Source organism: Musca autumnalis, unplaced genomic scaffold, assembly GCF_047663935.1.
Source record: "Musca autumnalis isolate F117 unplaced genomic scaffold, ASM4766393v1 scaffold_1, whole genome shotgun sequence".
Classification (NCBI taxonomy): Eukaryota; Metazoa; Arthropoda; class Insecta; order Diptera; family Muscidae; genus Musca; species Musca autumnalis.
Window position 1 is genome coordinate 127109692 of NW_027411644.1, and position 19302 is coordinate 127128993.

Below are 19302 nucleotides of genomic sequence, written 5' to 3' on the forward strand. Positions count from 1 at the left end.
ATTAAAACAGAATATATCTAGCTGAGCATTCCATCAGATACCCAGAGGCTTAGAGCTACTACCTTCCACGATGCTAAGAACCTTGGAGTCTATTAAATGTTCAACGGGAAGAGGGTCTAGGATTGAGCGATTGATTTTCTCAACTCAAATTTGGCGGAACCTAATGCAGTTTGCCCCTAGACCTATGCGCAGTCTCCAAATCATGATATCCCGTTAGGACATCGTCAACGTACATGGTCCACTTTCGTTGCACTTACGTAAGATGTGTGCCGACTGTTACAAAGTCCGCATGGCTAAGTAAGGAGCATAGTTAACTCCGAAAGTTACAGTTTGTAACCTGTATCCTGCATAGCATTACTGGGAAATCCCGAAACAGAATCCTTTGCAGAGAAGTATGGGCGGGGTCCACCCGTATCTGACGATAAACTTGGGTAATGTCACAACTAAAAACATATTTATACAATCTCCATCGAATTATGAGGAGGACCAAGTCCAGTTGTAAGGTCGAACCGACGTGAAAAATGTCGTTGGGGCTTTTCCCATTTGATGTTTTATTGGAGGCATTAAATACTACCCGTAATTTAGTTGCTTGTTTATCGGGATTGATAACAGGGTGATGAGGCAGATAACAAACAGTAGATCTTGTCAACGTTCTCGAAACTTGTCCCATATGATCTAACTCTAAATATTCACGAACCACCACATCGTATATTTCCTTAACTTCCGCTTTTCTAACGAGTGATGCCTTATTACGAAGAAATTGTCTTAGACAATTCGTCCTGGAGTGCCCGAAATCAATTTAGCCTATGAATTCTTGTTCAATGGAAAGTGATACGATGTATCTTCCATTTGAATCTCTGTGTGGTTCGCTTAAAATGATCCTCACAAAAGTGGTCTTTGGTACTTCTTTTATTTCCCAGAAACGAAGTAGAGTCTCGTTAAACTTCTCTTCGTGGGAGTATTTAACATTTAAAAAAGTTGTGACGTTACCAGAAGAAGCGGTATAACTATTAGGGACTGGGCCAGTAATAACCCAGTCGAAAAAGGTTTTCTGTGCAACCAATCAGTCTAATATATTGAATTCTATTCCTTGTAAAAGTATTTTTGGATACAAATCAACTCCTATTAGCAGATCTACTAGACGACAATCAAAGAGATTTCTATATGCCAAACTTAAATTTGGCATTCTAGAGCACGGCTGCTCAAAGGGCGCCCTTCTGTAGTCGCCGTATGTCAATTTGCTCACACACACAATTTAAAAATAAAGCTTTGGTTCTCGAAAAGAAATTTTTCAATACACATTTTTTTCCATTACACAAGACAACCCAACGAACCAACATTGCATTATATTAGAAGTGAAAATACTTGTGTAGGCACTGGAGAATAAACGAAACATGATTCTCTTGAAAATAATGAATGAGTATGCTAACTATTAGCTTATCCGGGTAATTTTAGAATGTGTTTATATGAATGACTTTTCGTAAATTTTATAAAATCAGACTGAACGTTATGGTGGAAAACTATTAAAATGTTTCAAAACCAACACAATAACAAAATTTATTTGTATATGTATGAGCAGCCCTATTCTAGAGGAAAGTTCTCGGCTAATGGAGAAAGAAGGAAGATTGACTGAGATGGTTGGAACTGCCAATGCAGTCTTTTCCATAAAGAGCGTAGTATCTACAGGAGGACATTATCGAAATAGCGTGATTTACTCCTGATATTGTAGCTTGAGTTGAGGATGTGCCTACGTAATACCCCGGTGAACAAGGTTCACAATAGCTGTACCCAATAGAACTGTTCTGTTTTGCGAAGTATGGAATACCTGTCTATTTGAAGTCGAAATATGTGCTGATGACGTTGTAGCGATATTTGGGTTATATTAACTGGATTGGGAAGTGGTTGAAACAAATTCTGATTGCAAAGGGGGTTGTGACGTCGTCGTTCTATTATTGGAATTGTTACTTTGTACCGTAGTATGATGAAGTAAAGTATGGTGACGTTTGTTGCAGCTTGAACAACTGTGGGAGCTAGTACAATTCCTAACGTCATGACCTCGAGAAAGATTTTTAATGTAAAGCATGTGTCGTTTTGTTAGTGAGAATTGGTCGGCCGAAGAACGTTTCTCAATTCTAGACATAATCTTAAATGATGAAATTGCCTGGGACACAGTATACAAAACTTTTTACTAGTGGATTGTGAATATTTTGATGGAGCCGCATTCGTAAAATGGGCCCTAACTTTCTTCTGCTCTGATCGTTTGTTGGAATCGATTCCTTTTATATCCCTAAGACAAGTAAGAGTTTGAATCCTTCCGTTAGAAGAAGATCCAAATCTTTCCATGAAAAAAAAGCAGATTTATCCTTTGTGCTTTGTTCCCACAGCGTAACTGTAATTTTGGGAAGCCGTTGCAGACAAAGAAAAACTAATATTGGGTCCCAATTTTCAGTAGCAACATCATAAATTTCCATGGCAGGAATGAACCCATTTATACCTCGTTTTAAACCTTTCAGACCTGCACTCGTTTCTTTGTCTTAAACTGAAAGATCCAAAAGAACCTTGTCATAGGTGTCTTTTAAAACTTTCCATCTTCCACATTCTTTCTTGATTTGCAGCATAAAAGGTGTTTTGTGTAAATCATTTTTGGAACATATAATACCTTCCAACCTTATTTTCTCAGCGTCAATAATTTCGAATTCCATTCATCAGTAGACGCTCTTAAAAAAGCTACTTGATAAGCAATAATTACATGAGAAAGCACAACGACTGTGTGGTAAGTTCAGCGGGATATTTGTATTAGTTTCTGGATAATTTGCAATTTTAGAAAAATGAAATAAGTCCCCAAATTAATTTTCGGGGATTTATTTCATTTCCAAATTTGGGGAGTTATTTCATAATGAAAGAAGACCCCAAATTTGTATATGAAATAAATCCCCAGAAAAATGAAATAAATCACCAAAAATGTAAATTATAGTTGTTGTTGTCTTGTGTATAAAATTTTGGGGTCTTATTTGGCACCGCCAAAATAAGAAGCAGAAGTTGAAGAAACAGGTCTCATATGTCCTAATTCTAAATATTCTTTTACTACTCCATCGTATACCTCCTTAATATCTGGTTTTCGTAAGAGTAAAGTCTCGGAATTGTCGTAAACAATTCGTCCTAGGATGTCCTAACACAGCTTGAACTAAGTATTCTGGCTTAATTGGGAGAGTCACAACATACCTGTCATCAGAGTCCCTTACTGTAGTCGACTTGAAATTCTCCTTACAAAAGTTGTCCGAAGGAGACAAAATGGACCGTTTAGGGGGTTCCTCTAACTCCCAAAAACGTAACAATGTCTTGTCTATAGGTGCTTCTTTCTAAAATGTAATGGTAGTTGAATACACCCTCACATTGGAATTTGGAACTTGACCTGTCACTATCCACCCGAAAACTGTCTTCTGTACCACTAATGACTCGAGCAGATTAATATGGGTTCCTTGCAACAAAATCCTTGGGTACAGTCGAATAACTGTAAATTTCCAGAAATACTAGGGTCCACTAGAGTAGTTAACTTCCTAGAAGTAGTAGACACTGTCTGATTTACCCTGAGACCGTGGTAAGAGTGGAACTTGTTGAAATTCCTAACTGTTTCTGCAATTTCTCAGTTATGAAGGAAGCCTCAGCCGCCAGATCGATGAGGGCACGACAGGATAATTAAGACCGTGGTGAATAATATTTACCATGACTGTTCCCTAATACACATTTCTATTTCGAGAAACATGGAACGACTGTCTATTTGATTGACCCGACGTTAAACCTGACGGAGTCGTTGGTACATTTGGATCAATTGCAGAAAAAGGTGGGGCTGAACATAAATTAGAATTTGTTTGTAAAGGAGTAGCTGATCTTGAAGTCTGTGAAACATTGGACGATCCTCGATGCATCAGCGTGTGATGACGCTTATTATACTTCCCACAACTATGCTTGCTAATACATTTCCTTACTTCATGTCCAACAGATAGACAGTTCAAACAACAACACTGACATCTACCAATCACCGAATAGCGGCTAGCGACTGTCAGTTTAATAAACTCTGGACATAAACGCAAAGAGAGAATGCAAAACTTTGCCGAAGGAGCAGAAGAAGACTTATTCGACGCTTTAGTTAAGTGAGATAGAATCTTTCTGTGACCTTCTTTGGAAGAATCGATGCCACTTATATCTCGAAGACATGTCAAAGTTTGAATTTTTTCCGAAAGAAAACAATCCAAATCTTTCCAAGTTGACAATGCGGACTTATCTTTTACCGTATGTTCCCACAACGTTACCGTATTTTTTAGGCAACCGTTGAATACAAATAAAGCTGTAAACAGATACAACGTTTGGGTAAAGTTTTGTGTCGTTTTGGCCGTTTTTACACTGTTGGGCATGATGCCGAAAAATTCAAATTCATTTGAAATATATGCCGGCAAACACATAAACGCTGGACTTTGGTATCGTCGTCGCCCTGTTATTGTTGTTTTTTTCTCGACACTCAACGCAAAACTTTAATCAAACGTTGTATCTGTTTTCAGCTTAAGAAGCAGTATTGGGTCCAATCATCAGTAGAAACTTAATAAATGGCTATTGCAGAAATACAACCATTTTTTCCTCTTTGCAACCCTGAGTAAGACTCATTTTCCAGAACCGGAAGGTCGAATAATAATTTTAATTGATTACTGACAAGTGTACCAACATTGTCAAACGTTTTCTTTAATGCCTTCCACGCTAAGTCAAACTCTTAAGGTGTGAACAGAATGAAATACGCCGCTTTTTTCACGCTCAGTTTCATGTAAAAGATTAAAGGCCAAGTACTACCTAATTCAAATGCTGCCTAATTCGTTTGAATTAGGTAGTACTTGGCCTTTGTCTTTTACATGAAACTGAGCGTGACAAAGCGGCGTATTTCATTGTGTTTCTACCTTTAAGCTGAAAACACATCCAACGTTTGAGTAAAGTTTTGTGTTGGGCGTTGAGAAAAAAACAACAGAGGGCGACGCCGACACCAAAGTCCAGCGTTGATATGTTTGCCGGCATATATTTCAAATGAATTTGAATTTTTCGGCATCATGCCGAACAGTGTAAAAACGGCCAAAACGACACAAAAGTTTTCCCAAACGTTGGATGTGTTTTCAGCTTTAAGGCCTCAACACATAAGAAGCATGGCATTCTTGCTGAAGTCATATATGATAAAAGACTAAAGACCAAGTTCGACCTAATTCAAATGTGATTGTGAAATTTTTTTATTAGGTCGAACTTGGTCTTTAATCTTTTATCAGATATGACTTCAGCGAGAATGAAATTTTTTATGTGTCGAGGCCTATATTCGTAAGAGGAAACTTGGAAACTATATCCTTCGCTTCGCCTCTAGTCTTTTTTAATAAATGACATAGCCTTTCAGTGTCACTTAGATTGTTATTTTTAATAAAAACAGAGGAGAGAAAATCCCTAAACGTGGGACAGGAAAAAAATCCCCGTTGAAACCATCAATATCGCAGGGAGGCAGATGCAAATTATGATATTGCTTTCTTAAGTTCGATGACGTTCCTGTACAATGAGAAACCTGTGATATTGATAAAAATATATTCGGAACCACGGCCCTCTGATTGCGGAGTACTACTACAATTTTGTCCGATATAAGCAGAAAAAGTCTTCGGCGCTCTAACTTTGTCAAATTGCCTATTAATCATGGTAATTCTATTTATGAGTGACTTAAAGGCTACCTGATATTTACTCTCAGCCGAGGTAACATTTGTAGGATCAGGGTGATCGGACGGTTTTAGATAATAGATCTTTCACTTTTCCCACATTACCTTGACTTCAACTGATTGTGCTTCCAAAATGTAAATATCAAAATCTTCATCTCGAAGAGAAGAGAGATTTTTATCGAATGTGATTAGAAAATCAGTGGCTCTAATGAAAACGTCCAAAGGAGTAAGCGACATTTTTAATTAGAATTGAAATTAATTGACCAGAGACACGAAAAATTTAAAAGAATATATAAAATCTCGTAAAATCGCACGAAAGTATAGCCAAATACGAAATGAATTCGAATAAATTCACGAAAAGTCTATTTTCGATTGAAAATTCTAAGACAAAATCCCCAAAAGAAAGCACAAAATGGAGAAAAACTTCTCTAATATCGCAAAAAAACTTTCACTAATTCAAAGACGGTATCGAAAAATACCCCAAAAACTCTAAAAAATCCAAAGAATTACGAAATATTTTTTTTCAAGTGTACCGAAATGTCACGAAATATCTCCCTGTGTATAAAAAAATCGGTTAAACGTATCGAAAAATACTCAACCCAATTATTTCTTGCTGAGAAATTGAAATAATTCAATCGAAATTACGAAAAAAGTTCCAATAAAACTTTAAAAATCTCGAAATTCGCAAAAATTTCGCTAATTCAAAGACGGTATCGAAAAATACCCCAAAAACTCTAAAAAATCCAAAGAATTACGAAATATTTTTTTTCAAGTGTACCGAAAAGTCACGAAATTTCTCCCTGTGTATCAAAAAATCGGTTAAACGTATCGAAAAATACTCAACCCAATTATTTCTTGCTGAGAAATTGAAATAATTCAATCGAAATTACGAAAAAAGTTCCAATAAAACTTTAAAAAACTCGAAATTCGCAAATATTTCGCCAAAAGTACGGTGTACGATAAAATGTTCAACAAATCAATAAATTTTATTTATATTTTCAGATAAATATAGATATATATTTACAAATAATAAAAATATTCGAAAAAATCCCTTATTTGAATTTTACTTTACTTTATAAACGGGTCGACTTACGGTGCCCCTCAAAGTCGACCCGTTTAATAACTTTTCCACTCGGTTAAACTTTTTCACCAAAAAATTCGATAAAAAATTTCAAGAATTTTATTTAAATTCAATTCAAAACTTTTCACACAACCGTCGTATAATTGCCTTTTGAAGCGACCCTCGTATATAAATAGTATGTGTGTATAACCAAGCAAGCGAACAGGCAGTGATGCTGGGTAGTAGGTATATTTGTTAGTGTTTGTTTTTTCTTCTTTGGGCAAGTTAAACAGGGTACAAAACACTTACAACAATAGGAATATTCTTTTAACCCTAAGCCAAGAATTTTTTCGCAAGAAAACTAAAAATTTTATTTGAAAATGATATTCTTGAGAGTTTTGAAGCATTTATTAAGAAATAACTTTTTTCGTTTGTTTTGTTTATTGTTTGAAGTTTCAATATAATGTGATGGCTTAAGTCTAGAGTATTCCCCCAATGTTTTTCAAAACGAACTATGATAGAACAAGAAAAGGTAGCAGCAATACCCAGCTGACTGAACTGGGCTGTAATGTTAGTGTCAAATTCCATACGACATTTTATATATTTATTTCTATGTTCGATGTATATTAGGGATATATACTTTTTGAAGAACAAAGTTATTCATCAGAAAAAAAAAATTTTCCCTTAAAAAGACTTCTTCATATCACTGACATGTAACCTCCTCCAGGTCCGAACGACATGCCGCACACTAAAACACCGCTTATAGAGGCGGTACAATATTTGTTAATATGTGTGGTATTTTGTTAAACTTGAAAAGAATAAAACCCTAATAAACATGCGCTTTTTTGTTTTCAAAAGCAAACGATTGAAACCGCTTCTCTTTTTTCAATGAATTACCAGCGACCCCAAACATTTTTGCAAGAATTCTACTTTCTGCGAGAAATTATACATTTAGTGGAATGATATGGAAACATTCAAATTGAGAATCTAAAGAGTTTTCATTCATGTTTTTCAAAAAATTCAATCAATTGTGAAAAATTATTAGTTTTTTTAAATTCCAATAATTTATAGACATTTCCTTATTTTGTTTACATGTTGACACTAACGTTTACAAACAAAAACAAATTTCTATGTGGTTGTTGCTGAGTTGTATTTGTTGTAGTATTTACTTTACCTGGTTTGTTCTACCATGAAAACGAACGAACGAAAATTTTACTGATCGCAACCAATATCATGATTTCATCCCGGCGAAGGCAATTATCAATTTCAGTTTTTTTTGAAATGATGATTTTTTAGTGAAAACCCGACCTCCTTCATTATCGACTATTCTCATGTTAATGAGAATGATACTCACTTTTCGTCTTTCCCAAAAAACACCAAAACAAAATATTTTGCAACATGCCAGCACATATTACTTAAGAATTCATCGAATACTATAAATTGAGACGACATCATGACTGTGAATGATTGTTGTTGGAATTTTGTTAAAAATTCCCCTGCGCGTGCCATCCGCTGTTGTTTGTTTGAAGATTCAATCTCATGTGATTGTTTAAGTCTGGACGTCGATGGCCAACTACGATTCCTCAGTCCACTGTCAACCTGATTTCCTGTGCAACCTACGCCACTTCCACAAACCAAACAGAATGTTGCGTTTTGGGCAGAACGTGCGAGATTGCTCCTGAGGCTGTTTCGAGGCAAACTAAGACCTTCCTGACGATATTACCCAAAAGCCGCATACCAAATGATTCCACTCGGGTCTTTTTCCAGTTCTCCCCCAGGGAGATGTTTTGTATTTATTCGAATACACAAATAAGATGGGATTCAAGTTTCAAGTTACAATATTTTCTTTGTTCAAAATACACTTTCATTAAAACGCACGTCCTGTGTTCAGTTCTGTTGACGGCTTTTTAGAGTGAGGGAAAAACGATATCGCAAATTCAATATTTCAAAAAGGAAGCAGAAACACGATGTCGTACAAATAATTCTTACGCCGTCAACAGAGAAGGGGTGAAGACGTTTATGCGAGTTCCTGCAGGTAGCCAAACGCCACTGTACCGTAAAGGCCTGCGTACATAAGCTGCCTTGCCTGGTTGCCTTGCTTTTCTGCTTCATTTCTGACATAATAAAAATAAAAGAATAAAGAAGGCCGAGCAAATTTCGAACTGGGTTGCCCTTTTCTTTTTTATTTTTTATCAGAAGCAAGCAAGGTAAGCAGGCGAGGCAGCTTATGTACGCAGGCCTTAACTGCTTTCTCGCATAAACATCCTCCCCCCATTGGGACTCGGTCGCAACTATGCTTAACTAAATCAACAATTCAATTCTTTAAAGTAAAATCCTAAATGTAAGGGTAAGATATATATGAATTCAAGTGAATAGGAGCCATCCCGGCTGAATATTAACATCCCCGGGAGACATCGAAGTGAGTGACCGATGTTCGAGCCAGTAGTTTAGAGTTTCCGTGGAACCTCCAAAAAAATGTCCATCCAAAGATGGTGTTCTGGCGTATGGCATATGGGGTTTTAACACAGGTAAGCCCAAGAATATTCCGCTTGCGGCCTCATTTTACTAGAACAACACTGATTGTCCCAGGAATTTCGAACTTTGTGTCCGCCACCTCCTTCTTTGAGTAAGCTTGCCGGATACAGCGGGGATCGAGAGGTTTTAGGAGCTCGGTACTCCGGCGTGAACTTTTGCGAAGAAAGGTCGGTAACGCTCGTACGTGGTTTCTGGTAGATGTCAAAACCACTTGAACGTACGACTTTGATTGGAGCAAGTCTTCGGACAAGGGTCCCCCTAGCTGAATGGTACGATCGTGAGCACGCGGGTTTATGTGAGCCCGGACTTTAATTGCCGGGACTAAAAAGGAGGACCTCTGCGGTCATCTTCAACCAATGCTTGCGGTCGCGGTCTAGGGGATGCATTAGAGTGTTGTGAGGCAGAGCACAAATGTGGCAACCCTTTTTCGTCTGACAGTGCAAAAGCAGATACCCATGCCCAGACAGTTTGCACAAAACCGCGATAGGCGGACGTAGGAGGGGGCCATTTGAAGAAAGGCCCGGCAGTGGCGGAGAGAATGCCTGGTGTCGCACATTGGGCATTTATATTCCTCATTATAGTTAATCTGTAAGGAGAACAAAAAAAAAACAATTAAGACACGACGACTTCCACCTCAACATCAAGGGGAAACAACACTGGCTGGTCTGAAGAGTAAAGTTATTCGGAGCGAGGAAGAAGGACCAGTGTATGGATAGGACGGGATATTACTCTGACATGGCCGTCTGGGCCCTTTTGAAGCCGCACGACGCGGCCAAGGCGCCACTCGTTAGGGACCATCGACCAACAAGTCGTTTATTTGCAGATCCTCATGAACATTCCTCCATTTCGAGCGTTTGTGGAGTTCTCTCAAGTACTCCGACTTCCATCTTCTACAGAACTCTTGGGTAATTAGCTTCAACCGTCGCCACCGATTCACCAAGGTGGACCTGGTTTCAGCCTCTTCTGCTTCAGTCGGGGATAAGAGTGGTCCTCCGATGAGGAAATGCCCCGGAGTAAGCGCACCGTAATCGTCAAAGTTGTTGGATAGGGGGGGTAAGAGGAGTTAAGACAAGACTCGATTTTGGCCAGTATGGTCGCGAATTCCTCAAATGTGTGCCTGATCTGGTCGGATATCTTTCTCAGGTGGCCTTTACAGCTCTTGACACCCGCCTCCCACAAGCCACCCATGTGAGGCGCCGCCGCAGGTATAAAGTGTCATTCCATCCTCTGGAACCCGTACTGTGTTACTGCCTCATCCCTCACCTTTGAGACGATTTTGGGAAGACAAGCTCGAAGTTCGCGGTCGGCACCCACGAAGTTTTTCCCGTTGTCCGAGTACATGTGACGGTGGCAGCCACGCCGAGCAGCAAACCGGGACAGGGCGGCCAGGAAGGCTGGGGTAGATAAGTCGCTGACAGGTTCCAGGTGGATAGCCTTGGTTACGAAGCAGACGAACACGCAAATGTATCCCTTCGTGATCCGACATCCACGTCCAAATGTCTTTATGTCGAATGGCCCAGCAAAATCGACCCCTGAGGTAGCAAACGGCCTGCTGAAAGTTGTCCACTCTTGAGGAAGGGCAGCCATTACCTGAGATTGCCGTCTTTTCCGAGCAAGAATACATTGCTTGCACTTCCGATAGTGCGCTTTCACTGGGTTTCTCCCCTTGATGATCCAGCACTCCGATCGAGTGGTAGCAAGGGTTGCTAGATCCGCCGAGTTCTCATCCGTTGCCAATCATCTATCACTTTCTCTTGTATTATAGAAACCCTATTCGCGACAAAGGTTGTCCAAAAGTAAGACGGCTTCTTGAGCCACGACAACACTATTGTGGAGTCAGACCAGGCAAACAGCGGAGATTTTGGAATATTCAATCGAGGCAGAACAGAATCAACTAAGTCCGATAGAAGCAGAGCAGAACACAACTCCAAACGAGGTACCGACATCTTCCTTAAAGGGGCAACCTTCGACTTAGCGACGAGCAAATTTGAGAAAATGGAACCTTCTACCTCCAATCGCAGGTATAACGCTGCTACACACGCTGCCTCCGATGAATCGCAAAAACCATCCTAATCTCTTCCACTCCCCGAGAATACGAGATAAAATTCCTCCAACTAATAAGAGTAAGCGGTTTCAAGGGCTCATCCCACCCAATATCATCGAGCCAGAGCTGCTGCATTAAAATCCTCGCCGTGACAACAATCGGGGCAAACCACCCTAAGGGGTCAAAAATTTCCGCAATCACCGACAAAACCTGCCTTTTCGATTAAGAAGCCCTGTCCTCTAGTCTCTCCATCACAAAGTATAAGTTATCTGTTGCGGCGTTCCACCGAATTCCCAACGTCTTCGCCGAACTTTTTTCCCCGAATTCCAGAAACTTCCCATGCAATAAATGCCCACGAGAAAGTCCGCTTAAAACCTCTCTTGAGTTGGGCGCCCACTTTCTTAATTCAAAGCCGGCAGAACTCAGGATCCCTCTTAGCTCCTCCCTGGACCTTAAACACTCCGAGATAGTATGACATCCGACTAACGCATCATCAACGTACATATTATTTTCCAAATTTTTCGAGCCAAGGGAAAAGCGATATTTTTCATCTTCTGCTAGCTTCAAAAGCGTTCTAAGAGCCAAATACGGAGCGGAACTAACGCCAAACAACACAGAGCAACAGTCTCCAAGGCCTTCCAAACCAATTCAAGAGAATATCAGCAAAAAAACACACTCCACCGTGAGCAAGATATTTCTCTGGTTGACCCAAATAACCCAAAGAGTAAGATATGTAAATTAGGTATCCAAGTGAGTCAGAAAAACAGCAGTCCAAACAGAAACAAAACAATCTGTCTGTGCTCACAACAGGCTACTACACGAGATACAGCTGCCCTTACCACAGAGCCGCAGTCTGCAAGCCCTTTCAAACCAATTCAAGAGAATATCAGCCAAAAAATACACTCCGCCTTGAGCAAGATATTTCTCTGGTTGACCCAAATAACCCAAAGAGTAAGATATGTAAATTAGGTATCCAAGTGAGTCAGAAAAACAGCAGTCCAAACAGAAACCAAACAATCTGTCTCTGCTCACAACAGGCTACTACACGAGACACTGCCGCCCTTACCACAGAGCAACAGTCTCCAAGGCCTTCCAAACCAATTCAAGAGAATATCAGCCAAAAAACACACTCCACCGTGAGCAAGATATTCCTCTGGTTGGCCCCAAGTAACCCAAAGAGTAAGATATGTTAATTAGGTATCCAAGTGAGTCAGATAAACAGCAGTCCAAACAGAAACCAAACAATCTGTCTCTGCTCACAACAGGCTACTACACGAGATACAGCTGCCCTTACCAGAGAGCCACAGTCTCCAAGGCCTTCCAAATCAATTCAAGAGAATATCAGCCAAAAAATACCCTCCGCCTTGAGCAAGATATTTCTCTGGTTGGCCCAAAAAACCCAAAGAGTAAGATATGTAAATTAGGTATCCAAGAGAGTCAGAAAAACAGCAGTCCAAACAGAAACCAAACAATCTGTCTCTGCTCACAACAGGCTACTACACGAGATACAGCTGCCCTTACCACAGAGCCGCAGTCTGCAAGCCCTTTCAAACCAATTCAAGATAATATCAGCCAAAAAACACACTCCGCCTGGAGCAAGATATTCTTCTGGTTGACCCCAAATAACCCAAAGAGTAAGATATGTAAATTAGGTATCCAAGTGAGTCAGAAAACAGCAGTCCAAACAGAAACCAAACAATCTGTCTGTGCTCACAACAGGCTACTACACGAGATACAGCTGCCCTTACCACAGAGCCGCAGTCTCCAAGGCCTTCCAAATCAATTCAAGAGAATATCAGCCAAAAAATACCCTCCGCCTTGAGCAAGATATTTCTCTGGTTGGCCCAAAAAACCCAAAGAGTAAGATATGTAAATTAGGTATCCAAGTGAGTCAGAAAAACAGCAGTCCAAACAGAAACCAAACAATCTGTCTCTGCTCACAACAGGCTACTACACGAGATACAGCTGCCCATACCATAGAGCCACAGTCTCCAAGGCCTTTCAAACCAATTCAAGAGAATATCAGCCAAAAATACACTCCGCCTTGAGCAAGATATTTCCCTGGTTGGCCCCAAATAACCCAAAGAGTAAGATATGTAAATTAGGTATCCAAGAGAGTCAGAAAAACAGCAGTCCAAACAGAAACCAAACAATCTGTCTCTGCTCACAACAGGCTACTACACGAGATACAGCTGCCCTTACCACAGAGCCGCAGTCTGCAAGCCCTTTCAAACCAATTCAAGATAATATCAGCCAAAAACACACTCCGCCTGGAGCAAGATATTCTTCTGGTTGACCCCAAATAACCCAAAGAGTAAGATATGTAAATTAGGTATCCAAGTGAGTCAGAAACCAGCAGTGCAAACAGAAACCAAACAATCTGTCTCTGCTCACAACAGGCTACAACACGAGATACAGCTGCCCTTACCACAGAGCCGCAGTCTGTACAGATACAGCTGCCCTTACCATAGAGCCACAGTCTCCAAGGCCTTCCAAACCAATTCAAGAGAATATCAGCCAAAAAATACACTCCGCCTTGAGCAAGATATTTCCCTGGTTGGCCCCAAATAACCCAAAGAGTAAGATATGTAAATTAGGTATCCAAGTGAGTCAGATAAACAGCAGTCCAAACAGAAACCAAACAATCTGTCTCTGCTCACAACAGGCTACTACACGAGACACTGCCGCCCTTACCACAGAGCAACAGTCTCCAAGGCCTTGCAAACCAATTCAAGAGAATATCAGCCAAAAAACACACTCCACCGTGAGCAAGATATTCCTCTGGTTGGCCCCAAGTAACCCAAAGAGTAAGATATGTTAATTAGGTATCCAAGTGAGTCAGATAAACAGCAGTCCAAACAGAAACCAAACAATCTGTCTCTGCTCACAACAGGCTACTACACGAGATACAGCTGCCCTTACCACAGAGCCACAGTCTCCAAGGCCTTCCAAATCAATTCAAGAGAATATCAGCCAAAAAATACCCTCCGCCTTGAGCAAGATATTTCTCTGGTTGGCCCAAAAAAACCCAAAGAGTAAGATATGTAAATTAGGTATCCAAGAGAGTCAGAAAAACAGCAGTCCAAACAGAAACCAAACAATCTGTCTCTGCTCACAACAGGCTACTACACGAGATACAGCTGCCCTTACCACAGAGCAACAGTCTCCAAGGCCTTCCAAACCAATTCAATAGAATATCAGCCAAAAACACGCTCCGCCTTGAGTAAGATATTCCTCTGGTTGGCCCCAAATAACCCAAAGAGTAAGATATGTAAATTAGGTATCCAAGAGAGTCAGAAAAACAGCAGTCCAAACAGAAACCAACAATCTGTCTCTGCTCACAACAGGCTACTAAACGAGATACAGCTGCCCTTACCACAGAGCAACAGTCTCCAAGGCCTTCCAAACCAATTCAATAGAATATCAGCCAAAAACACGCTCCGCCTTGAGTAAGATATTCCTCTGGTTGACCCCAAATAACCTAAAGAGTAAGGTATGTAAATTAGGTATCCAAGTGAGTCAGAAAACAGCAGTCCAAACAGAAACCAAACAATCTGTCTCTGCTCACAACAGGCTACTACACGAGATACAGCTGCCCTTACCACAGAGCCACAGTCTCCAAGGCCTTCCACACAGCTAAGCCACAGCTCTTCTGGCAGAATGCGGCAGCGGTTAATATCATATGTGAGTTAGCACAAACAACGGCGACAACGATGACAGCGCCAGCGCTACAGCAGCCTAGTCGTCATAAGGCAGCGCTTACGCCGCATTAAACATAGACCACCATACAACAACACATGTACATTTGCTAATGGATGCAGCAAAGGGCACAGTCTAATATGCAAAATGTCAGTTCTTTACAACAACAGCACGACTGGGATAGAAAGCAACAATTGTCAAGGTAATGTAACGGTGCACCAGAGACAAAAAAACTCTTCTATTCTCGAAGTTCGAGACCGCCAATGGTTGTTTGAGTAATAAGTAAATTGTGATTAGTTACAGTGATTCCAATTTATGATTTCTTCCTTGGAGTGCTGTTCCACTTACGGCTCGAAGGACCATATGTTGACGTCGATGGCCAACTCGTCTTAGGATGACCAATACGAGTCCTCAGTCCCCGGTCAAGCTGATTTCCTGTGCAACCTACGCCACTTCCACAAACCAAACAGAATGTTGCGTTTTGGGACAGAACGTGCGAGAATGCTCCTGAGGCAGTTTCGAGGCAAACTAAGGCCTTCCTGTCGATATTACCCAAAAGCCGTATACCAAATGATTCCACTCGGGTCTTTTTCCACTTCTCCTCCAGGGAGATGTTTTATATTTATTCGAATACACAAATATGATGGGATTCAAGTTTCAAGTTACAATATTTTCTTTGTTCAAAATACATTTTCATCAAAACACACGTCTTGTGTGCAGTTCTATTGACGGCTTTTTCAGAGTCAGAGAAAAACGATATCGCAAATTCAATATTTCAAAAAGAAGGCAATAACACAATCTCGTACAAATAATTCTTACGCCGTCAACAGAGAAGGGGTGAAGACGTTTATGCGAGTTCCTGCAGGTAGCCAAACGCCACTGCACCGTAACTGCTTTCTCGCACAAACACCCCCAATGGCTTAACTTCATTATTACTCTCTATTACAGAGAGTAATGTTTTTCAAAACTAACTGACCGTGTTGCAAAATTTTACCGATCGCTACCTATATTATGATTTCATCCCGGCGAAGAGAATTATCAATTGGTTTTTCAGTTTTTGAAATGGTGATTTTTTAGAGAAAATTATCGCTATCGAGTATTCTTAGGTTAATGAGAATGATACTCACTTTTCGGCTTTCCCAAAAACACCAAAACAAAATATTTTGCACATAGGAACTAAGAATTCATCGATTTCTATAAGCGAAATAACATCAACACAGTTGTCTGTGAATGATTGTTGTTGGAAATTTGTTAAAAAAATCCCTTGCGCGATTTCTTAAGTCTGGAGCATTTCTCCTTCATTATTACTCTCTATTACAGAAAGTAATGTTCTCCCGGAAAATCAGTTAGTCGCAGGCGAGCTCGCCTAAAAATCTTCCGCGAATTACCAACCTATAGTAAGTGTTTATGCAATGCGAATCGCGACCGTGATTCGCTGACAAATCACATGGATGATCTTAAGAAGAAAATTTCTTCAATGCTGCTTGTTCGACCTTTTGTATTTGTATTCAAATTAAAAAAGTGTTTTCCGAGCTTGAGGTCATGTTTTTATTTTTATTATTTCCAATATTTCGCAATTCTTTTAAATTGTATCTTCAGGGAGAATATTTATAACTTATAGTGTCATGTTTACTTATAATAATCAAGTTTACTTCACTATCGTCGTCGTCGATTGTAAATATTGCAATAATACAAAAAAAAAAACATTTTTTTAATTTAAATACTTAATAAGAAATTTTAAGGAAAAAATTAAAGGAAATTTATTTTTCATTCTTCTTTGATTTTTTTTGTTCCTTTCATTTGTTGTCTTTGATTTTTACTCCTTTTGTTTTCTTTTCTGATTTGTTATAATTTTTAATTATTCCTTATGTTGTACACCTTTTTCAGATGTAATTCGAACTATTTTAATTGTAATTCGAGAATTCTATTTGTAATTCGTAACATTTCATTTGTAATTCGAGAATTCCATTTGTAATTCGAATTATTCCATTTGTAATTCGAGTTATTCCATTTGTAATTCGAAATATTTCATTTGTAATTCGAAATACTCCATTTGTAATTCGAATTATTTCATTTGTAATTCGAATTATTCCATTTGTAATTCGAATGATTTCATGTGTAATTTCAAATAAAATAATTCGAATTACAAATGAAATAATTCGAATTACAAATGGAATAATTCCAAATAGAATAATTCGAATTACAAATGGAATAATTCGAATTGCAAATGGAAAAATTCGAATTACAAATGAAATGTTACGAAGTACAAACATAATTCTCGAATTACAAATAAAATATTACGAATTACAACTAAAATGTTTCGAATTACATCTGAAAAAGGTGTAGTGGTTGTAATACTGGTTCTCATTAACTTTCTTTATTTCACTTGGCAAAACCCGGACATGTGTTTGTCAATACTTATAATATTATACGTGTCATATGAGAATTATATGCAAACAAATCAAAAATTTTAGTAACAATCGCGTTATCGGGGTTCGGAAGAATAATATATTATTCGCCCGCACTAATAACAGCGAAACATAATATAAATTCGCGGAAAGATAACCTAGAAGCATAGATTATAAAGACTATTTTTTGAGAATCGTCTACGAATGGCAAATTACTCGCGTGGGTGAATTTTATATAAAAATACGCTAAAAGATCGCCGAAAAGAAGCGCAGAAGAATAATCTGATCAAAACATCGTCCAACAATCTTCCAAATTTTTGCAGGGGTAAGGAAGTAGTAGCTAGACTAAATTGGTTTACTGTCCCTTTTCCCTTGAAGAGCAGTAGACAAATTGCAAAAGAATAAAAAACAACTACATATGTTTAATACGAAGATGAATGTTGAGGGTATAACAAGGACACAGATGATATCACACATCAAAATCCTGCTGCAAAGAAATGACAGAATATACATATATCAATAGTCACATGTTGCTTGTGCCGACAGCATTGACATTGACAGAGGGTTTAAGAAATGAGATGTCAACCAAAGTGTGAAGTCATAATGAATAATACAAAATACAAAGCAATTAGAAGGAGAAAACGTGGAATTGCCAGTTATGTAAATTATTGGATATGAGACAATTTACTGATTTTGTGATTTATGACAATAAATAAATAAATATTCAAATCTAAATATTAAATTTATTTTTAATGGTTAAACGTTCAATCTTGAACATTACCTTTTACCCATATTTTCTAACTAATTTCGCCAAATGTGGGTATTTTAAGTTCTTAGTAAATAGCAACCCTCTATGGGACCCTCTGATTTTAGTTACGTCGACGTCTTATATTTTAGGCGGTAATTTGGCATTTCCCTTCTAGGGGGAAGAACAACATTTCGCAGAACATTTTCAATGTAGACCCATGTTTTAGAGTAGCGCCTATATAAAGGTACTCCCTGATTTTATCTATTTCGAGGGTCATGGTCATATTTTTCCATCGATTTGGCTGACAAATTGTATTTGGGTTTCTATGGGAGTACAATACCTTCCTACAGAAGATTTTCAATATTCTTAGTTATATGGTTTCGTATAGTCCCCACGTTTATTTAATACGAGTATTCTAATTTTGATGTCTCAACATTATTTTTTTCTTCACTTGTTAGTGTTATACACGTTTATTACGATATAAAAGCAATTTTACTATAATTTTCGACCTAAATCAGTAAACATTTGGAGCATGAGTGTAAACAATATGTCGAATATAAGCCTGCCTGCGAAAGCCCTACACGGTCACAGGCATTCCCAGTCTTGTCGAAAGGAATATTTTTTCACTCTAGGATGTATTTTAATAGCATAAGTAATAATATCATGGGACATAAGAAACAATCTTCTCTAAAACATATCGTAATAATTATACATATTATATTTTTGTTTCAAATGTCTGTTTACTTTTGTAGTACATTCTTACTTCATTTACATACCTGACAGCTGGCACTTCCAGAATATCCCACTCAACAGACATGTAAAATTCCGATAAATCTACGCCAACATCAACTACATTGCTGCCCTGCTGTTCATCCATATGTCTTAAATCCACCTTTAAGAAAATTAAAATTTTGGAAATGTGTTAATTTATGTTTAATATACATATATAAATTTTTTGGTCTACAGAATATTAAAATGTCGTTAAAATACGAGACCCATATTTGAAATTGTTACAATAACATCTTCATTATATTTCAATGCTCTGGCCTTATTATGATATTCGATTCGATCAAGTATTT

The 19302-nt window shown here is 38.7% G+C and overlaps 1 protein-coding gene across 7 annotated transcripts in view; it reads right to left on the reverse strand.

Moving 5' to 3' along the window:
- The window catches only part of nAChRalpha4 (nicotinic acetylcholine receptor alpha4), a 562559-nt gene that overhangs the window by 218711 nt on the left and 324546 nt on the right, over positions 1–19302 (reverse strand). For all 7 annotated transcript variants that reach the window (XM_073992624.1, XM_073992651.1, XM_073992631.1 and 4 more), the window contains one exon: positions 19000–19115. In XM_073992624.1, coding sequence (XP_073848725.1) covers positions 19000–19115 — 116 coding nt within the window. The remainder of the gene's footprint in view (positions 1–18999; positions 19116–19302) is intronic.